Raw genomic sequence first — 18,574 nt, 5'->3', positions numbered from 1 at the left:
TTTAGCGATGTCCGTCTGTCCGTATGTTAGTCTGTTCATGTATTTTTGTGCCCAAAGTACATGTCGCAGTGGGCATAGGGTAATTTTTTGGAACAAAGACAATCGCTATTGATTTTGGAAAAAACGGTTCAGATTTATATATATATTCAGATTTATATATATGTATATGTATATGTATATATATATATATATATATATATATATATATATATATATATATATATATATATATATATATATATATATATATATATATATATATATATATATATATATATATATATATATATATATATATATATATATATATATATATATATATATATATATTCTAAGACGATCGGTATACTAAACGACTTTTCCTTCTTGGCGTTACATACAAAGGCACAAACTTATTATACCCTACACCACAGTAGTGGTGAAGGGTATATATATTTGACAAAATTTTCAATAGATCAAAAGTTCTGACGAAATATTCTAAGAAATAAAATTTTGAAAAAATTTTCTATAGAAATAAAATTTTGGTACAATTTCCTATAGAAACAAAATGTTGATAAAATTTTCTATAGAAATAAAACTTTTTACAAAATTGTCTATATAATAAAAATAATAAAATTAGCTGATGGCCTCTGTAGCCAATGCTACTATTGTAATATTATTCTTATATTATACTATAAGTCTAATTTTGTAAATAAATAAATAAATAAAAATAAAATTTGGAGAAAATTTTCTATGGAAATAAAATTTTGACAAAATTATCTATAGAAATAAAATTTAACAAAATTTTCTATTGAATTAAAATTTTGACAAAGTTATTTATAGGTTAGATTAGGTCAGGTGGCAGCCCGATGTATCTGGCTCACTTAGACTATTCAGTCCATTGTGATATCACATTGGTGAACTTCTCTCTTATCACTGAGTGCTGCCCGATTCCATGTTAAGCTCAATGACAAGGGACCTCATTTTTATAGCCGAGTCCGAACGGCGTTCCATATTGCAATGAAACCACTTAGAGAAACTTTGAAACCCTCAGTAATGTCACCAGCATTACTGAGGTGGGATAATCCACCGCTGAAAAACTTTTTGGTGTTCCGTCGAAGCAGGAATCGAACCCACGACCTTGTGTATGCAAGGCGGGTATGCTGACCATTGCACCACGGTGGCTCCCTAGTTATTTATAGAAATAAAATTTTGACAAAATTTTCTATAACAATAAAATTGTGACAGAATTTTCTATAGATATTCAACTTGGCAAAATTTCCAAAAATAGAAAATGTTGACAACATTTTCTATAGAAATAAAATTTCGACAAAATTTTCCATAGAATTAAAGTTTTGACAAATTTATTTATAGAAATAAAATTTTGACAAAATTTTCTATAAGAAGTTAATGTTGATACAATTTTCTATAGAAATAGAATTTTGGTACAATTTTCTATAGAAACAAAATGTTGATAAAATTTTCTATAGAAATAAAATTTTGACAAAATTTGCTATAGAAATGAAATTTCGACAAAATTTTCTATAGAAATAAAATTTTGACAAAATTTTCTATAGAAATAAAATTTTGACAAAATGTGCTATAGAAATAAAATTTTGACAACATTTTCTATAGAAATAAAATTTTGACAAAATTTTCTATAGAAATAAAATTTTGACAAAATTTTCTATAGAAATAAACTTTTGACGAAATTTTCTATAGAAATATAATTTTGACAAAATTTTCTATAGAAATAAACTTTTGACGAAATTTTCTATAGAAACACAATTTTGACAAAATTTTCTATAAAAATAACATTTTGACAAAATTTTCTATAGAAATAAAATGTTGGTAAAATTTTTTATAGAAATAAAATTGTGCTACAATTTTCTATAGAAATAAATTTTTGGTACAAGTTTCTATAGAAACAAAATGTTGATAAAATTTTCTATAGAAATAAAATTTTGACAAAATTTTCTATAGAAATAAAATTTTGACAAAATTTTGTATAACATTTTCTATAGAAATAAAATTTTGACAAAATTTTCTATAGAAATAAAATTTTGACAAAGTTTTCTAGAAAAATAAAATTTTGACAAAATTTTCTATAGAAATAACATTTTGGTAAGATTTTCTATATTTCATTTTAATTGATATCTAAATTTTGGATATTTTTGGATATATTTCTAAAAATTAATAATAATCATAAGACAGTTGTCCACAAGCTTAATAAGATTATTATAACGTATACGACCAGAATGCCATTTGTTATTATTTTACATAATATTAATAATTATCCCTCCCAATGTAGCTTCTGACAAAATTTTCTATAGAATAAAATTTTGTCAAAATTTTCGATAGAAATAAAGTTTTGACAAAATTTTCTATAGAAATAAAATTTTTACCAATTTTCTATAAAAATAAAATGTTGACCAAATATTCTATAGAACTAAAATGTTGATAAAATTTTCTATAAAAATAAAATGTAGACCAAATATTCTATAGAACTAAAATGTTGATACAATTTTCTATAGAAATTAAATTTTGACAAACTTTTCTATAGAAATAAAGTTCTGACAAAATTTTGTATAGAAATAAAATTTTTACAAAATTTTCTATAGAAATAAAATTTTGACAAAATTTTTATAGAAATAAAATTTTGGTAAATTTTTATAGAAATACAATTTTGGTAAATTTTTATAGAAATAAAATTTTGGTAAATTTTCTAAAATCTGTACAAATTTTCTATAGAAATAAAATTTCTACAAAACATTTTCTAAAGAGATAAAATTTTGATCTATAGAAATAATATGTTGGATATTTTTGGAATTAATTAATAATTATCATACGCCATGATGTCCACCAGCTGAATAAAATTATTATAACGTATACGACCAGAATGCCATTTATTATTGTTTTACATAATTTTAATAATTTTCCCTCCCAATTTGGCTTCTGAGCATCTCCAAGTGCAAATAGGATTTTCAAAAGTATTTCAATATCCTATTATTACTTTTGGAAACAACAACAAAAATTTATTTTAAATATTACAAGTCATAAATGTCAACAACAGTGCTTTTGTTACCGATTTTTTTTATTGGTATTTTATATTTAATCGAAACTGCTGGATCCCTTTTAAAATTCCATCAATATTCTACCCCAAAAATGTTTTGTAATAAACTCCTCACAATGGCACATTTTAATTGCTGGCCTTTTGTTTTCGTCGTAAGCAATTTAGAATGTTTTCACTATTTTACTGCTAATGCAAGCTTCCATTGTATTCATTTAATTATTGTTTATTATTAATGTGAAAATTACCATACACAATTTTAGACCTTTTAACTAGATTTAAATATTTAATTAATAGTAATGCTCATGTAGAGCTCCCTTTTAAATTGTGACAGAAGGTCTTGCATTCGCACGTGTAGGCAAGGCCAGGTTGCAATGTTAATTCGTACAATACCAATGGGGTTTAGAAAAATGCAGCGATATAGATGTGATGATGGGTATTTAACATGTGTCCGAGAGGGAGAGCCAAGAATAATTGTTGTTGGTAGTTAGAATAAAACCTAGTGCATATTAATATTAACATAGTCATGGGACAGTGGTACAGAGCATTAGGAAATAGAGAAATAGTGTGGTATAAAGATTTTGGTTATTATTATAACTAATACGTATAGGTGAACCTTAGATTGTTGGCATATGAAGCGTATAATTTATATAAATTTCTATATATAAATTATACGCCCCATATGTCTATCAATCAATATTACTTATACGGCCCATGTTACGAAACTCAAAATTTCTTTAATTCTGGCGTACACTGTGTTTCAGTCACATTTCACATTTATCCCCCTGGATTGTAAATTACTTTCTAATGCACCCATATAATGTAAACATTGGAAATTGTAGAACCGTTTCTCCTACTCCCCGATCCCATTATCAGCAATTTACCATACAATCATTAAAAGACGAGGACTGTTGTTTGCTATATATAGTAACGTGCAAGGATCTCATATAGTCATGGTAGTCATTAAACAAGTACAAAACTTTACTATAATTATGCTCTAAACTCTGGTTGCCATCGTCTCTTGCCATTAGAAAGTTTCTAATGGTGTTTATGTGTTGGGTGGGGGGTATTGGATCATATGAATGTTCTAGTCGTAGTTTGAATCGCATATTAGAAAGTGTTAAAGAGCTAAGGAAATTTGCATCTACTTTTTCGCCAGATGAACGAGTGTGAGTGTGTGCTTATATTGGACATTGGCAAACAAAGGCTTGCAGAGAAAATTGTCATGAACAACAGTGGCAACATGGCCAACACCAGCAATGTAAATAAATTGTACGAAGTAGATTATTTCTACAATTTACAAACATTATTCTTATTAAAATGAGGTGTTTATGCTATATATGGCTCCACTGAAAAATGAAGTGACCTTATATATTTAGGTAAAAATTTTCTTTGAAATAAAGAAATTTTATTTATAAGAAAACTCATAAGCTTTTTGATTAAGAACTATTTCATTAAATTTAGGACACGAATCTTAGAAACTGTCGTCCTTCCCTTAATGTCGTGCTACTTTTGGATATTATTATAACTAATACGTATCGGTGAACCTTAAATTGCTTGTATTGTTGACAATAGGGCGTATAATTTATATAAATTATAGGCCCCATATGCCACCAATTAATATTACTTATACCACCCGCATCAAAGGAAGTATGACTTAGAAGGGCATGATAGGGACAAAAATACCAAAGTGTTAATCATTGCGGAGAGAACCTCAAAGCCACTTTCGTGCAGAAATAAACGACTTCTACTTTTTGTGGGCAAAATGTAAGAAAAAATCATGTTACGGTACTCCTGGCGCGGTTGCCAAAGTTGGTAAAACTCTATTAAAAATTGATTTTTTACTGTTTTGGTAGATTTTCAAATTTTGGTAGAAATGCAACTTGGCAAATTTTCTTATAGAAATACAATTTGGCAAATTTCTTATAAAAATACCATTTGGCAATATTTTCGATAGAAATAAAATATTGACAAAAATTTACTATGAAATTAAAATTTTGTAAAAATTTTGTATAAAATAAAATTTTGCAAAAATTTTCTATAAAAATAAAATTTTGCAAATATTTTCTAAAGAAATAAAATTTTGACAAACATTTCCTATAGAAATAATATTTTGCAAAAAATTTCTAAAGAATTCAAAAATTTGCAAAAGTTTCTATAAGAAATAAAATTTTGCAAAAAATTTCTATAGAAATAAAATTTTCGAAAACATAAAAAAATTTTTCCAAAAATAAATATTTGGAAAAATTTTCTATAGAAATAAAATTTTTCATAGAAATACAATTTTGAAAGAATTTTCTTTAAAAATAAAATTTTGCAAAAATTTTTTATAGAAATAAAAATTTGACAAATATTTTCGATAGAAATGAAACTTTGCAAAAAATTTCTATAGAAATAAAAATTTGACAAATATTTTCGATAGAAATGAAACTTTGCAAAAAATTTCTATAGAAATTAAATTTTCAAAAAAAAAAAAATTGTATAGAAATAAAATTTTGACAAAATTTTCTATAGAAATAAAATTTTGACAAAATTTTCTATAGAAATAAAATTTTGACAAAATTTTCTAAAGAAATAAAATTTTGACTAAATTTTCTATAGAAATAAAATTTTGACAAAATTTTCTATAGAAATAAAATTTTGACAGAAGTTTCTATAGAAATAGAATTTTGACAAAATTTTCTATAGAAATAAAATTTTGACAAAATTTTCTATAGAAATAAAATTTTGACAAAATTTTCTATAGAAATAAAATTTTGACAAAATTTTCGATAGAAATAAAAATTTGACTAGAGTTTCTAGAGAAATAAAATTTTGACAAAACTTTCTATAGAAAAAAAAATTTACAAAATTTTCTATAGAAATAACATTTTGCAAAATTTCTACAGAAATAAAATTACAAAAAAAAAACAAAATATATAGAAATAAATTTTTTCGAAAATGATCTACAGAAATAAAATTTTGAAAAAAATACTTTTTTGCGAAAATTTTCTGTAGAAATAAAAAAATAAAAAAAATTATAGAAATATTTTTTTGGGAAAATTTTCTATAGAAATACAATTTTGCAAAAATTTTCTAAAGAATTAAAAAAATTGCAAAAAATTCTATAAGAAATAAAATTTTGCAAAAAAATTCTATAGAAATAAAATTTTCGAAAATATTTCTGTAGAAATAAATTTTTGGAAAAATTTTCTATAGAAATAAAACTTTTCATAAAATACAATTTGCAAGAATTTTCTTTAAAAATAAATTTTTTTATAGAAATAAAAATTGGACAAATATTTTCTATAGAAATGAAACTTTGCAAAAAATTTCTATAGAAATGAAATTTTCAAAAAAAAAATTCTATAGAAATAATTTTTTGGCAAAATTTTCTATAGAAATATAATTTTGACAAAATATTCTATAGAAATAAAATTTTCATAAAATTTTTTATAGAAATAAAATTTTGACAACATTTTCGATAGAGATAAAAATTTGACTAAAGTTTCTAGAGAAATAAAATTTTGACAAAACTTTCTATAGACAAAATTTTCTATAGAAATAACATTTTGCAAAATTTCTACAGCAATAAAATTAAAAAAAAAAATTATGTAGAAATAAATTTTTGCGAAAATGTTCTACAGAAATAAAATTTTGACAAATTTTTCTAAAGAAAATTAAAATTTTGGTAAAATTTTCTATAGAAATAAAATTTTCATAAAATTTTTTATAGAAATAAAAATTTGACAAAATTTTCGATAGAGATAAAAATTTGGCTAAAGTTTCTAGAAAAATAAAATTTTACAAAATTTTCTATAGAAAAAAAATTGACAAAATTTTCTATACATTTTGCAAAATTTCTACAGAAATAAAATTTTGAAAAAAAAATACTTTTTTGCGAAAATTTTCTGTAGAAATAAATTTTTGAAAACAATTTGCTAGAGAAATAAAATTTTGACAAAATTTTCTAAAGAATTCAAAAATTTGCAAAAAGTTTTATAAGAAATAAAATTTTGCAGAAATTTTCTACACAAATAAAAATTTGACAAAAATTTTCTATAGAAATAAAATTTTGCGAAAAGTTATGATAGGACTAAAATTTTGCTGAAATTTTCTATAGAAATAAAAATTTGACCAATAGTTTCTATACAAATAAAATCTTGCAAAATAAAATGAAACTACTACATCCAATACTAAAATCTAGAGCACTTTTTCTTTCTCTAAGGCATAGTGGCGGCAATGCGGAATGTTGATGACGCCTAAAAACATGCAAAGAAATTTGTCTCTTTTTTCACTCAAGTTCATTTTGATGCCATGGAATTATTAAGACTTAAATTATGCCTTTAATTTTCTTCTCTAAAATTTTTAACAAAATTTTATTAAAGCAAACATGAGAATATGAAGTGTTTATTATTGCATAAACATTAATCATTTGCCACATAACATGAACCCATAGATTTACCAACATTAACATTGGCAACAGTAAAAATAGAAGCAAAAAAAAAAAAACATGTTCAATTTTTCAATTGTCCATGATTTTTAGCACCAATCTCCGGCACTGGTAGACATGTAATATTTAATAGCAATGCGTCTACAAATGTGAACATTTTTATGGCACACATAGTACATCATATAATTTGTCGTTTGTGTGTGCGAGTGAGTTTTTATTTACAACTTTTTAAAAACGACTCTAGTGATAAAATTGGTCTCGAGTATCTTTTATGCCAATGAAATTTTCCACAATAATAAATCTCTATGTGTCAATAAATTTTATTTATTTCTATGATGATACAAGAATCATAACCAAGTACATAGCACTTTCCACGATGGTTTATGATGGTGCGATGATTTCGTTTCCATAGAGCTCTCCTCAAAAAAAAAAAAAAAAAAACAAAAACAAAATTCAAACATGCATTTTTTTATGGTTATATAATTTTATTTTTTATTGTATTTATTTTTATTTTTTGGCTGCAAGCCTAGAAATTCTATTTGTTTGGTTAGGCCAGAACCTAGAACTGAAATAGATGTTTGGATGCTTGGCTTGGCACTAGAGAAATGTAGCAGCAGCAGGATGGAAACTGAGAACAGACAACCATAAGTTCGGCAAGTTCGAATCTTACATATTCACTACCAGCGATCACATGAGTTGATGTAAAGCAAATTTTATATATTTTTCTGTGGACCTAAAATACCTCTAGATTTCCCGTGAAATGGTATAGAAATTTCTACATTTCCAATTTTAGACTTAACCGATAAAAATTACAGTATCTACCGATGACCAAGAATTGAAATCGGGAGATAAGTTTAAATTTGGCATAGATCTTTGCAGGACCCAAAATACCCCTAGTTTTTTAATTCCACAAAATCGGATAAAAATTGTGGTGTATAGATGTTCAAGAAGTCAACTTGGGGACCGCTCAGATGAATGGACACCAAGCGCTAGATTGACTCAGGAGGTGATTCTGCGACTATCGGTATATATTTTATGGAGTCTTAAATCGATATTTCTGATAGGGACATTTTTTGGCAGATCAAAGTTATTATACCCTGACAACTATGTGGTCTAGGGTATAAAAAGCAAATCTGTTCCATCGATCAAAATGAGAGCTCCTTTATTGAAGGTTATAGCGTCATTTAATATAGAGACAAACAAGCGTACATCATTATATCGTCTTAGAATATTATTGTGTTCATATATATTTTTGCTTTATCTAGTCAAAAATCTATATCTCGATGTGTCACAAACGGAATGATAAACTTATTATACCACCATCACCATCATATGGTGACGGTTATAAAAACGAATACCCCCAATAGTCAAAGAGGAGTTATTGCATATAAATTGAATTTGTCGATAATAAAGAATAAGAGCTAAAGAAGCTAAAATATTATAAATACTAGTCATATATACATATATGAACAATTAACCCAATAAACAATTTATGTACATTTTTAAAAGTTTATATAAAATGAAATTTTCGAAAAAGTTTCTATAAAACAAAAATTTGACAAAATCTTCTATAGAAATAATATTTTTACAAAATTTTCTAAAGAAGTAAAATATTGACAAAATTTTCTAAAGAACTAAAATTTTTACAAAATTTTTTATAGAAATAAAATTTTGAGAAAATTTTCTATAGAAATAAGATTTTGAGAAAATATTCAATAGAAATAAAATTGTGGCAAACTTTTTCTGGAAATAAAATTTTGACAAAATTTTCTATAGAATTAAAATTTTGACAAAATTTTCTATAGAAATAATATTTTGAAAAATTTTCTATAGAAATAAAATTTTGAGAAATAAAATAAAATAAAATAAAATAAAATAAAATAAAATAAGAGAAATAAAATTTTGACAACATTTTCTATAGAATTAAAATTTTGACAAAATTTTCTATAGAAATAATATTTTGAAAAATTTTCTATAGAAATAAAATTTTGAGAAATACAATAAAATAAAATAAAATAAAATAAAATAAAATAAAATAACATAAAATAAAATAAAATAAGAGAAATAAAATTTTGACAACATTTTCTATAGAAATGAAATTTTGAAAAAATTTTCTATAGAAATAAAAATTTGAAAAAATTTCTATAGAAATAAAATTTTGAGAAATACAATAAAATAAAATAAAATAAAATAAGAGAAATACAATTTTGAAAAAATTTCTATAGAAATAAAATTTTGAGAAATACAATAAAATAAAATAAAATAAAATAAGAGAAATTAAATGTTGACAACATTTTCTATAGAAATAAAATTTTGACAAAATATTCTATAGAAATATAATTTTGAGAAAATTTTCTATAGAAATAGAATTTGGAGAAAATTTTTTACAGAAATAAAATTGTGAGAAAATGTTCTATAGAAATAAAATTTTGACAAAAGTTTTTGTAAAAATAAAATTTTAAGAAAATTTTTATATAGAAATAAAATTTTGAGAACATATTCTATAGAAATAAAATTTTGAAAAAATTTTCTATAGAAATAAAATGTTAAGAAAATTTTCTATATAAATAAAATTTTGACAAAATTTTCTAAAGAAAGAAAATTTTGTTGTTGTTTTTATTGCAGCTTAAAACCATACATTGACTAAACTACAAGTGTAGCTTAACCAACAGAGGAAAAGAATGTTTGTCAAATTTATTTGGGCAAAGTCCTATAGACTGCAAGATGGTTGGATGGACGCACGTTTCGGAATTACCACATTCCCCATCAGCATACTCTACTTGCAGCAAAACTATCAACCAATTATCAGAATAAATTCAGGCAGTTCATTAAACCCAACAATGAACCACACTTGAACCTCCCGAAAACAAAATTTTTCTATAGAATTTTTCTATAGAAATATTTGCTTGGTAGATTTAGATTTCTAGTAGATTTCTTTGCACGTGTGCTGTCCGCGGTTACCACACATTGTAAAAGATCAAGACTTTCCGGATTCTGCTCTAGATTCACTAAAATGTAAAAATTATTTAAAATTGTGTTGATTGAAAAGTACCTATATTGTGCTCTACGTCCCTACGAGACACTAAATATTAGAAAAAAAACTACATGTAGGGAATTTCCCCTACTTCTGGCAACAGTGTGCTAGACTCATATTCGAGGTGATCAATTATATTCCTTCTCTGGGTGGAGGACAAGAAGATTAGCTTTTATATGTTTTCTATGTAAATTACTCACTAATGTTTACAGGGTTCTCTTCTCCGTTCAATGAATACTTGAATGTGTACTTAAACTCACTCACCATCATGTACTCAACCCCAACCAACACATATGTGACGAATACTAAAGGATACCCTGCAAACATTTTCTATCGAAAGTGTATCGAAGTAGTTTCACCCTGGAAGATAAAACTTTCATAGGCGATATCATTTTCTTATCTAGTAAGTGTCACCGTTCGGGAACAAATGTCCCACTACGCGATAGTGTTCTCGGGGAATCGAACCAGTGACCAAAAGAAGTCAAAAAGCGATAGTTATTTTTTAAAAAATAAAAATGATGATCGGCCGCACCGAGCTTTGAACTCGGAACCTTTCGTTTTCAGGTCAGAGGCTCTCCCTCTGTGCCACCCACGCTCGTTGGTTGATAGTGGCCAACATTTGGGTGATAGTTTTATCGCCTTTCGCTAAGATGTCACTATTTCGGATCGCTAGCAAGTTTTCTGGTAGTAAAATCGCAAGCACAGCAACAATAAAAACAACTATCGCGTGGGGTGTTTCCGTTTCGAAACAAATTCGACTCTAACAGCGATCAAAAATCTAAATATAGACTACATACATCGACATAGCTAATTTTTCAATAGCACCTCTCTGAGAGTACATGTGTGTAAAAAGCCACTATCAACCAACGAGCGTGGGTGGCACAGAGGGAGAGCCTCTGACTTGAAAACGAGAGGTTCCGAGTTCAAAGCTCGGTGCGGCCGATCATCATTTTTATTTTTTAAAAAATAACTATCGCTTTTTTGACTTCTTTTGGTCACTGGTTTGATTCCCCGAGAACACTATCGCGTAGTGGGACATTTGTTCCCGAACGGGGACACTTACTCGATAAGAAAATGATATCGCCTATGAAAGTTTTATCTTCCAGGGGGAATCTACTTCTATACACTTTCGATAGAAAATGTTTGCAGGGAAGTTTCATAGAGAATGTGAGTGTGTGCCTGTCATATTATTGCATTACTCAGCTCAGTATTTTCTCGCGTCATAGGCATTTGCAGGCGCATTTAGATTGGGAACATATATACGCACACACACTCTCTATGTCTCTTTCTCTGAAACTCGCTCACTAATGTATATAGGAGAACGAAGACGAAAAATGCAATAAGAATTATGTTTACATCTTCTCTTATGAGTGCGACTATATTGCTAAAGAAGAAGAAAATTGTCTACTTTTTTTTATTTGTTCAATTGAAATATGCAAATATCTGAGGGAAGTAGAAATGTCAAATGTATAATAAGACGAATAAAAAGTCTATATTTATTGGATTTGTATTCTATAACACATATATTTGCTATGATACAGGGTGGTAATGAAATTGGCGTTGACATTTAGCAATAGCATTATTCATATGTATCAAATGAACGGTTACGACTGTGTAATATTTTAATTTAAACGAAAATTGACATGACAAATTATTAAATAAGCATTAACAATTGATAACGAGATGGTAATGAAGAAATTTGTGAAATTAAGGCAATTGAATTTAATAGCGAAATTTTATAAATTCAATTAATTTCGAATGGATGTCACTTTAATTGAAAATGTATAGCATAAGTTATTTAAAATTAAAACAAGTAAAAGGGTTAAGAAAATATTATTTGTATCCTCAATGTTAATTAAAGCTAAGGCTTTAACCCTAGGATAGGCGATAAGCTTTCGATCACAAGTCAAATTTGGTCTGGCCAGACCAAGTAGTCTATCCTAGGGTTAACCTTCCGAAGAATCTCGTGTTTCCCTTGTTTTATTTCCGTTTTTTTTTTCAAAAACAAACTCTAAATTATTTTAATATTCAATTTAACTCTGAGTTTAAGAACGGAGCTATATCGTCACTTTTGAGACAAAAATCGGGAAAACGACATTTTCTACATTATCGAAATTTTTTCGTGTTAACAAAATCTTCAAAATGCCGATAAATCGCCAAATTTGGCAGCCCTGTCTGAGAGAGCAAACTATCCATCGATGCATATACTCAACACACTTATCATATTCTACCATCATTAATTGCAAACTCTCTCGCTCTCTCTTGCATTTGCTGCTTCCCACGCATAAAAACATAAATAGGCTGAAGAGAAGTTATGTCCATATGATCTGTTTTTTGTTCAAAGTCTATACCATACGTCCCCTGTGCACCATTTACGAGAAAAAAAGTACTTAGATAATTGTTAGATATTATGAAGAAAATTGTTACTGTCGAGAATATAAAATGTAGAGAATATAAGAGAAAATAATGTTTGTTTTACACAAATATTTGTTTACATACACTAAAAAAGCCCGACATTTTTAATGAAGTATTTTGTGTCTAATCTTTCTCTTTTTTTTCAGATCTTCGACCATTGCTTTTGTACCCCAACAGCCCTGGCTATTGAATGCCAGTATACGTGAAAATATTCTATTCGGTGAATCATTTCGTCCGAAACGTTATGATTTTGTATTGGATGCATGTGCCCTTAAACCCGATATTGATCTTATGCCTGCCGGAGATTTGACAGTAATTGGTGAACGTGGTATTAATTTGTCCGGTGGCCAAAGACAGAGAGTGGCTATAGCTAGAGCTTTATACTCTTCAGCAAATGTGGTGATAATGGTAAGTTAAGGTAGATATTCCGTTAAATCTTACCCAAAGGAAATAATCATATCAGAAGGATAGAACTTTTAAACTAGAACAGAAGTACAGATTTCCAAATCTAGAGGTATTTTTGAGAAAATTTGCTCAAGAAATACAATTTTGAGAAATTTTTAGAAAAATTTTTATAGAAAAAAAATTTACAAAATTTTCTATAGAAGTATAAATTTTGACAAAATATTTCTTTTGAAGTTAAATTTTGAATTTTTTTTTTATACAAAATAAAATTTTTACAATATTTTCTTTAGAAGTTTAAATTTGAGAAAATTTGCTATGGAAATAAAATTGTGAGAACATTTTCTATAGAAATAACATTTTTACAAAATATTCTACAGAAATACAATATTGCGAAAATTTTCTATAGAAATAAAATTTTTAGAATTTTTTTTTTATATGTTAGAAATAAAATTTTGCGAAAATTTTCTATTGAAATAAAGAATTTTGGAAATATGTTTTATAGAAATAAAATTTTTACAAAATTTTCTATAGAAGTACACATTTTGAGAACATTTTCTATAGAAATACAATTTTGAGAAAACTTTTTATAGAAATAAATTTTTTACAAACTTTTCTATCAAACAACATTTTCTATAGAAATAAAATTTTGAGAAATTATTTTTATAGAAATATATTTTTTACAAACTTTTCTATCAAAGTACAAATTTTGACAAAATTTTCTTTAGAAGTTAAATTTTGAGAATATTTTCTATAGAAATAAAATTTTGAGAAAATTTTTTTATAGAAATAATTTTTTTACAAAATTTTCTATAGAAGTACAAACTTTTAGAAAATTTTCTTTAGTAGTAAAATTTTGAGAAAATTTTCTATACACGCTCACAAAAAATCGCTTCTCTAACATATACTCCCAAACATATTTTGCTTCAAGCATATACATTTTTGGGTATTGCCCAAACATTTATATGTTTGATCTCTTCCAATATATAATATGTTTGAAAGCATATTGGTCTAAACAATATATGTTTGGGTAGTCTAAGTTCCAAACATTTTGTATTTTTGCATCCAAATTCAATAATGTTGTCTTCCAAAAAACAATATGTTATTATGTGACCATATAATATGTTTGGAAGCATTTTGCACCCAAAAATATTATATGCTTAAAAAAAAAATTCTCCAAAACAATATTGTGCTCAAAATTTTATTTATTTATTTATATATTTACAATCATAATGAATTATGAAAATAAACAGGTAATATAGGTGCTAACAACATAGGTTTTCGACCTGAATGCTCAAAATTTTGTTTCTGCCCAATTGTATATTCTCCGACATCTTTCTCACTTCCACGAGATTTTTTAGTTCTTAGCACCTTTTTCTGTAATACAAACATTTTAGAAGAAATTAATCAATGTTATGATATTTTTTATTTTAATTTTACCTTTTGCCGGACGGGGACTCGAACAGCGGACCACACAGTTTGTAAGGATCAAAGAAGTAGCTGATCAATTGCCCAAGGAAAAATAAAATGTTAATTTTGTAATAACAAGCAACAACCACCAACTTAATTTAATATCGCTCCCTGTTAAATAGCGCTCCAAGCTACTAAACACATATATGTTTATAGGCTATTTCTAAATTAATATATGTTTGCATTCAAGCATATTATATTTACAAACATTTTATGTCCCAAACATAATATGTTCTAACATATTAACATATATGTCCCAAACATGTTATGCTAGTTTATGAACATTATATGCTTGCACTCAAAAATATTGTGTTTAAAAATTTGTGTTCCAAACATATAATGTTTATAGCCAAACATATGAAAAACAGTCTTTTTCAACCGTGTAGACATAAAAGTTTAAGATTTTTTTTTTCTTTTTCGATTCTTTTAGATTAATTCTAAATCGGGCTTTTAAGGTCTCTAAATATGCAAATAAAAAGACTTTACTTCATATTTTTATCCGACGTTTCGTTGGTAATTTCCAACTTCTTCTGGGATAAATTTTATTGAAATATTTAGTCTTTTTTCATATTTTCGATATCATTGTTAAAAGGTAAAAAGTGACGGCACATGAACACCATAACATTAAACACAAATTTAAAATAATTTCAAAAATAAATAAATAAAAACTAAATTAAAATATCACAGAGTTTTTTCCTTATGGCTACGATCACAGATGATTGAACTTAATTTTTTTTATAGAAATAAATTTTTTACAAAATTTTCTATAGAAGTACAAACTTTTAGAGAATTTTCTTTAGTAGTTAAATTTTGAAACAATTTTATATAGACATTTTTTAGAGACGTAAAACTTTTGACATACTTTTCTGTAGAAGTAAAAATTTCGACAAAACTTTTTTTAGAAGTTAAATTGTGAGAAAACTCTATAGAAATAAAATGTTCAGAAAATTTTTTATAGAAATATATTTTGAGAAATTTTTAGAAAAATTTTTATAGAAATAAAATTTTACAAAATTTTCTATAGAAGTATACATTTTTACAAAATTTTCTTTAGAAGTTAAATTTTGAATTTTTTTTATAGAAATACAATTTTTACAAAATTTTCTTTAGAAGTTAAATTTTGGGAAAATTTGCTATAGAAATAATATTGTGAGAACATTTTCTATAGAAATAACATTTTTACAAAATATTCTATAGAAAAACAATTTTGCGAAAATTTTCAATAGAAATAAAATTTTGAGAAATTGTTTTATAGAAATAATATTTTTACAAAACTTACAAAGTATCAAAGTACAAATTTTGACAAAATTTTCTTTAGAAGTTAAATTTTGAGAATATTTTGTATGGAAATAAAATTTTGAGAAAATTTTTTATAGAAATAAATTTTTTAAAAACTTTTCTATCGAAGTACAAATTTTGACAAAATTTTCTTTAGAAGTTAAATTTTGAGAACATTTTCTAAAGAAATAAAATTTTGAAAAATTTTTTTATAGAAATACATTTTTTACAAAATTTTCTATCAAAGTACAAATTTTGACAAAATTTTCTTTAGAAATTAAATTTTGAGAAAATTTTCTATAGACATAAAAGTTTAAGAATTTTTTTATAGAAATACATTTTTTACAAAATTTTCTATAGAAGCACAAACTTTTAGAAAATTTTCTTTAGTAGTTAAATTTTGAGAAAATTTTCTATAGAAATAAAATTTTGAGAAAATTTTTTAGATAAATAAAATTTTGAGAAAAATTTTTAGTTAAAAAGAACTTTTGAGAAAATTTTTTAGATAAATAAAATTTTGAGAAAAAAATTTTTAGAACACAGTCACTACAGTTGTTAAAATTCTACCTATATACTATTTGATATATTGGTAAAATTCTTGAAGTTTTGGTAAATTTTGCAAAATATACCTCTCCCATTAAGACGTATTTCAGTTGTCTATGGAAATCAAATATTGAGAACATTTTCTATAGAAATACAATTTTGATAAGTTTTTTTTTTTATAGAAATCAAATTTTGACAAAATTTTCTTTAGAAGTTAAATTTTGAGAAAATTTTCTATAGTAATAAAATTTTCAGAAAAATTTTTATAGAAATATAATTTTGAAAAAAAAAATAAGCTTGTGACAAATTTTCTATAGAAATAAAATTTTAAGAAAATTTTCTATAGAGATACAATATTTAGAAAAAAATTTTAACCTAATTTTCTATAGAAGTAATTTCACAAAATTTTCTTTAGAAATTAAATCTTTAGTAGAAAGAACATTTTTGGGAACATTTTCTTCAGAAATAAAATTTTGAGAAAATTTTTTATAGAAATAAAATTTTATAAAATTTTCTATAGAAATAAAATTTTTCTATAGATATAACATTTTGAAAAAATCTATATATATAAAATTCAAATTATGTTTGTTTATTTGTTTGTTTGTTTGTTTGTTTATTTGTATGTTCCGGGTTGGCGCGAAAACGGCTGAACCGATTTACTTGAAACTTTCAGAGATCGTGGGGGGCACTCATGTGCTGAAAATAGGGTACCTCATTTTTTGACATATGGTCGCGGAGAGGAACCTCCCCTTTGTCCGACTTTTTGAAAATTAAACCAAACTTGACCGATTTGCACGAAGTTTTCAGGGATAGTAGGGGGTGATCCCTAGACAAAGATTCGCAATTTTTTTTCGAAATTTGACCGGGAGGGGGTACCTCCCCTTAAGCGACTTTTTGTTTGTTTGTGTGGTCCGAGTTGGCTACGAAACGGCTGAACCGATTTACTTGAAACTTTCAGAGATCGTAGGGGGCGTTCATGTGGTGAAAATAGGGTACCTCATTTTTTGACACCTGGTCGCGGAGGGGGACCTCCCCTTTGTCGGACTTTTTGAAATTTGGACCAAAGTTGACCGATTTGCTTGAAATTTTCATTGAAGGTTGGGGTTAGCATCTAGACAAAGATCCGCTACTTTATATTTCGATATTTGGTGGCGGAGGGGGATCTCCCCTTTGTTCGACTTTTTTTTAAAGTACAGTGAAAAAACTAAAATTCTCTAAATTATCTGAGATTTACAGTGAACATGTGATGAGGTTATGGAATTAATATGGGGTACCCGATGATTTCATATGTGGATGGGGAGGGGGACCTCCCCCTTGCCCTACTTTTTGAAACTTGGAACAAAATTATGCGATTTGCTTGAAATTTTCATTGAATGTTGGGGTGGGTTCCCTTTTGTCCGTTTTTTTCTTAAATTGAAAGTAGAGGGTCCGAAAATGGGAACTCGGTACATAATTTTTGATTTTTGCACAGGCTTCTGCCAGACTTCTTTTTAGTAAAGAGTGGGTTCCCTTTTGTCCGTTTTTTTTTCTTAAGTTGAAAGTAGAGGGTTGTCCGTAAATGGGAACTCGGTACATAATTTTATGATTTTTGCACAGGCTTCTGCCAGACTTCTTTTTAGTAAAGAACTTAAATTTACATGAAATTGGCAGCCAACGTATAGGGTGCATCATTTTCCAACATTTTAGCAAATGTTAATGTGGTAAAATTTTTTACTACTTTTGCTTTTTCCGATTTATTGGATGGGACACAGTAATTCTTTGTATGTTATAATAGAGTGCTTAATTTTCAGATATGTTGAGGAGAAGGATACCTTTCCTTGACAAACCACACTTAAAATTCACAAGAAATATACAAGATTGTCCAACTACTTGAATACAGAACATTATTAAAAATATTTGGAGGAAAGGGCACACCCTCTCCCGCCGTATTTGTACCTATAAACGAAAAATC

General features: G+C 26.3%; 1 protein-coding gene across 1 annotated transcript in view; it reads left to right on the top strand.

Annotated features, from left to right (window-relative positions):
* Sur (Sulfonylurea receptor) overlaps window positions 1-18,574 on the top strand; it is a 146,422-nt gene that overhangs the window by 17,182 nt on the left and 110,666 nt on the right. Inside the window, exon 3 of the mRNA XM_075293383.1 lies at window positions 13,077-13,338. Within this exon, the coding sequence (XP_075149498.1) occupies window positions 13,077-13,338 (262 nt within the window). The remainder of the gene's footprint in view (window positions 1-13,076; window positions 13,339-18,574) is intronic.

The sequence above is a fragment of the Haematobia irritans genome, chromosome 2 (assembly GCF_050003625.1).
Source record: "Haematobia irritans isolate KBUSLIRL chromosome 2, ASM5000362v1, whole genome shotgun sequence".
Lineage (NCBI taxonomy): Eukaryota > Metazoa > Arthropoda > Insecta > Diptera > Muscidae > Haematobia > Haematobia irritans.
Note: the sequence above shows the minus strand (reverse complement) of the source record. Positions and strands in the feature narration are given on the sequence as shown.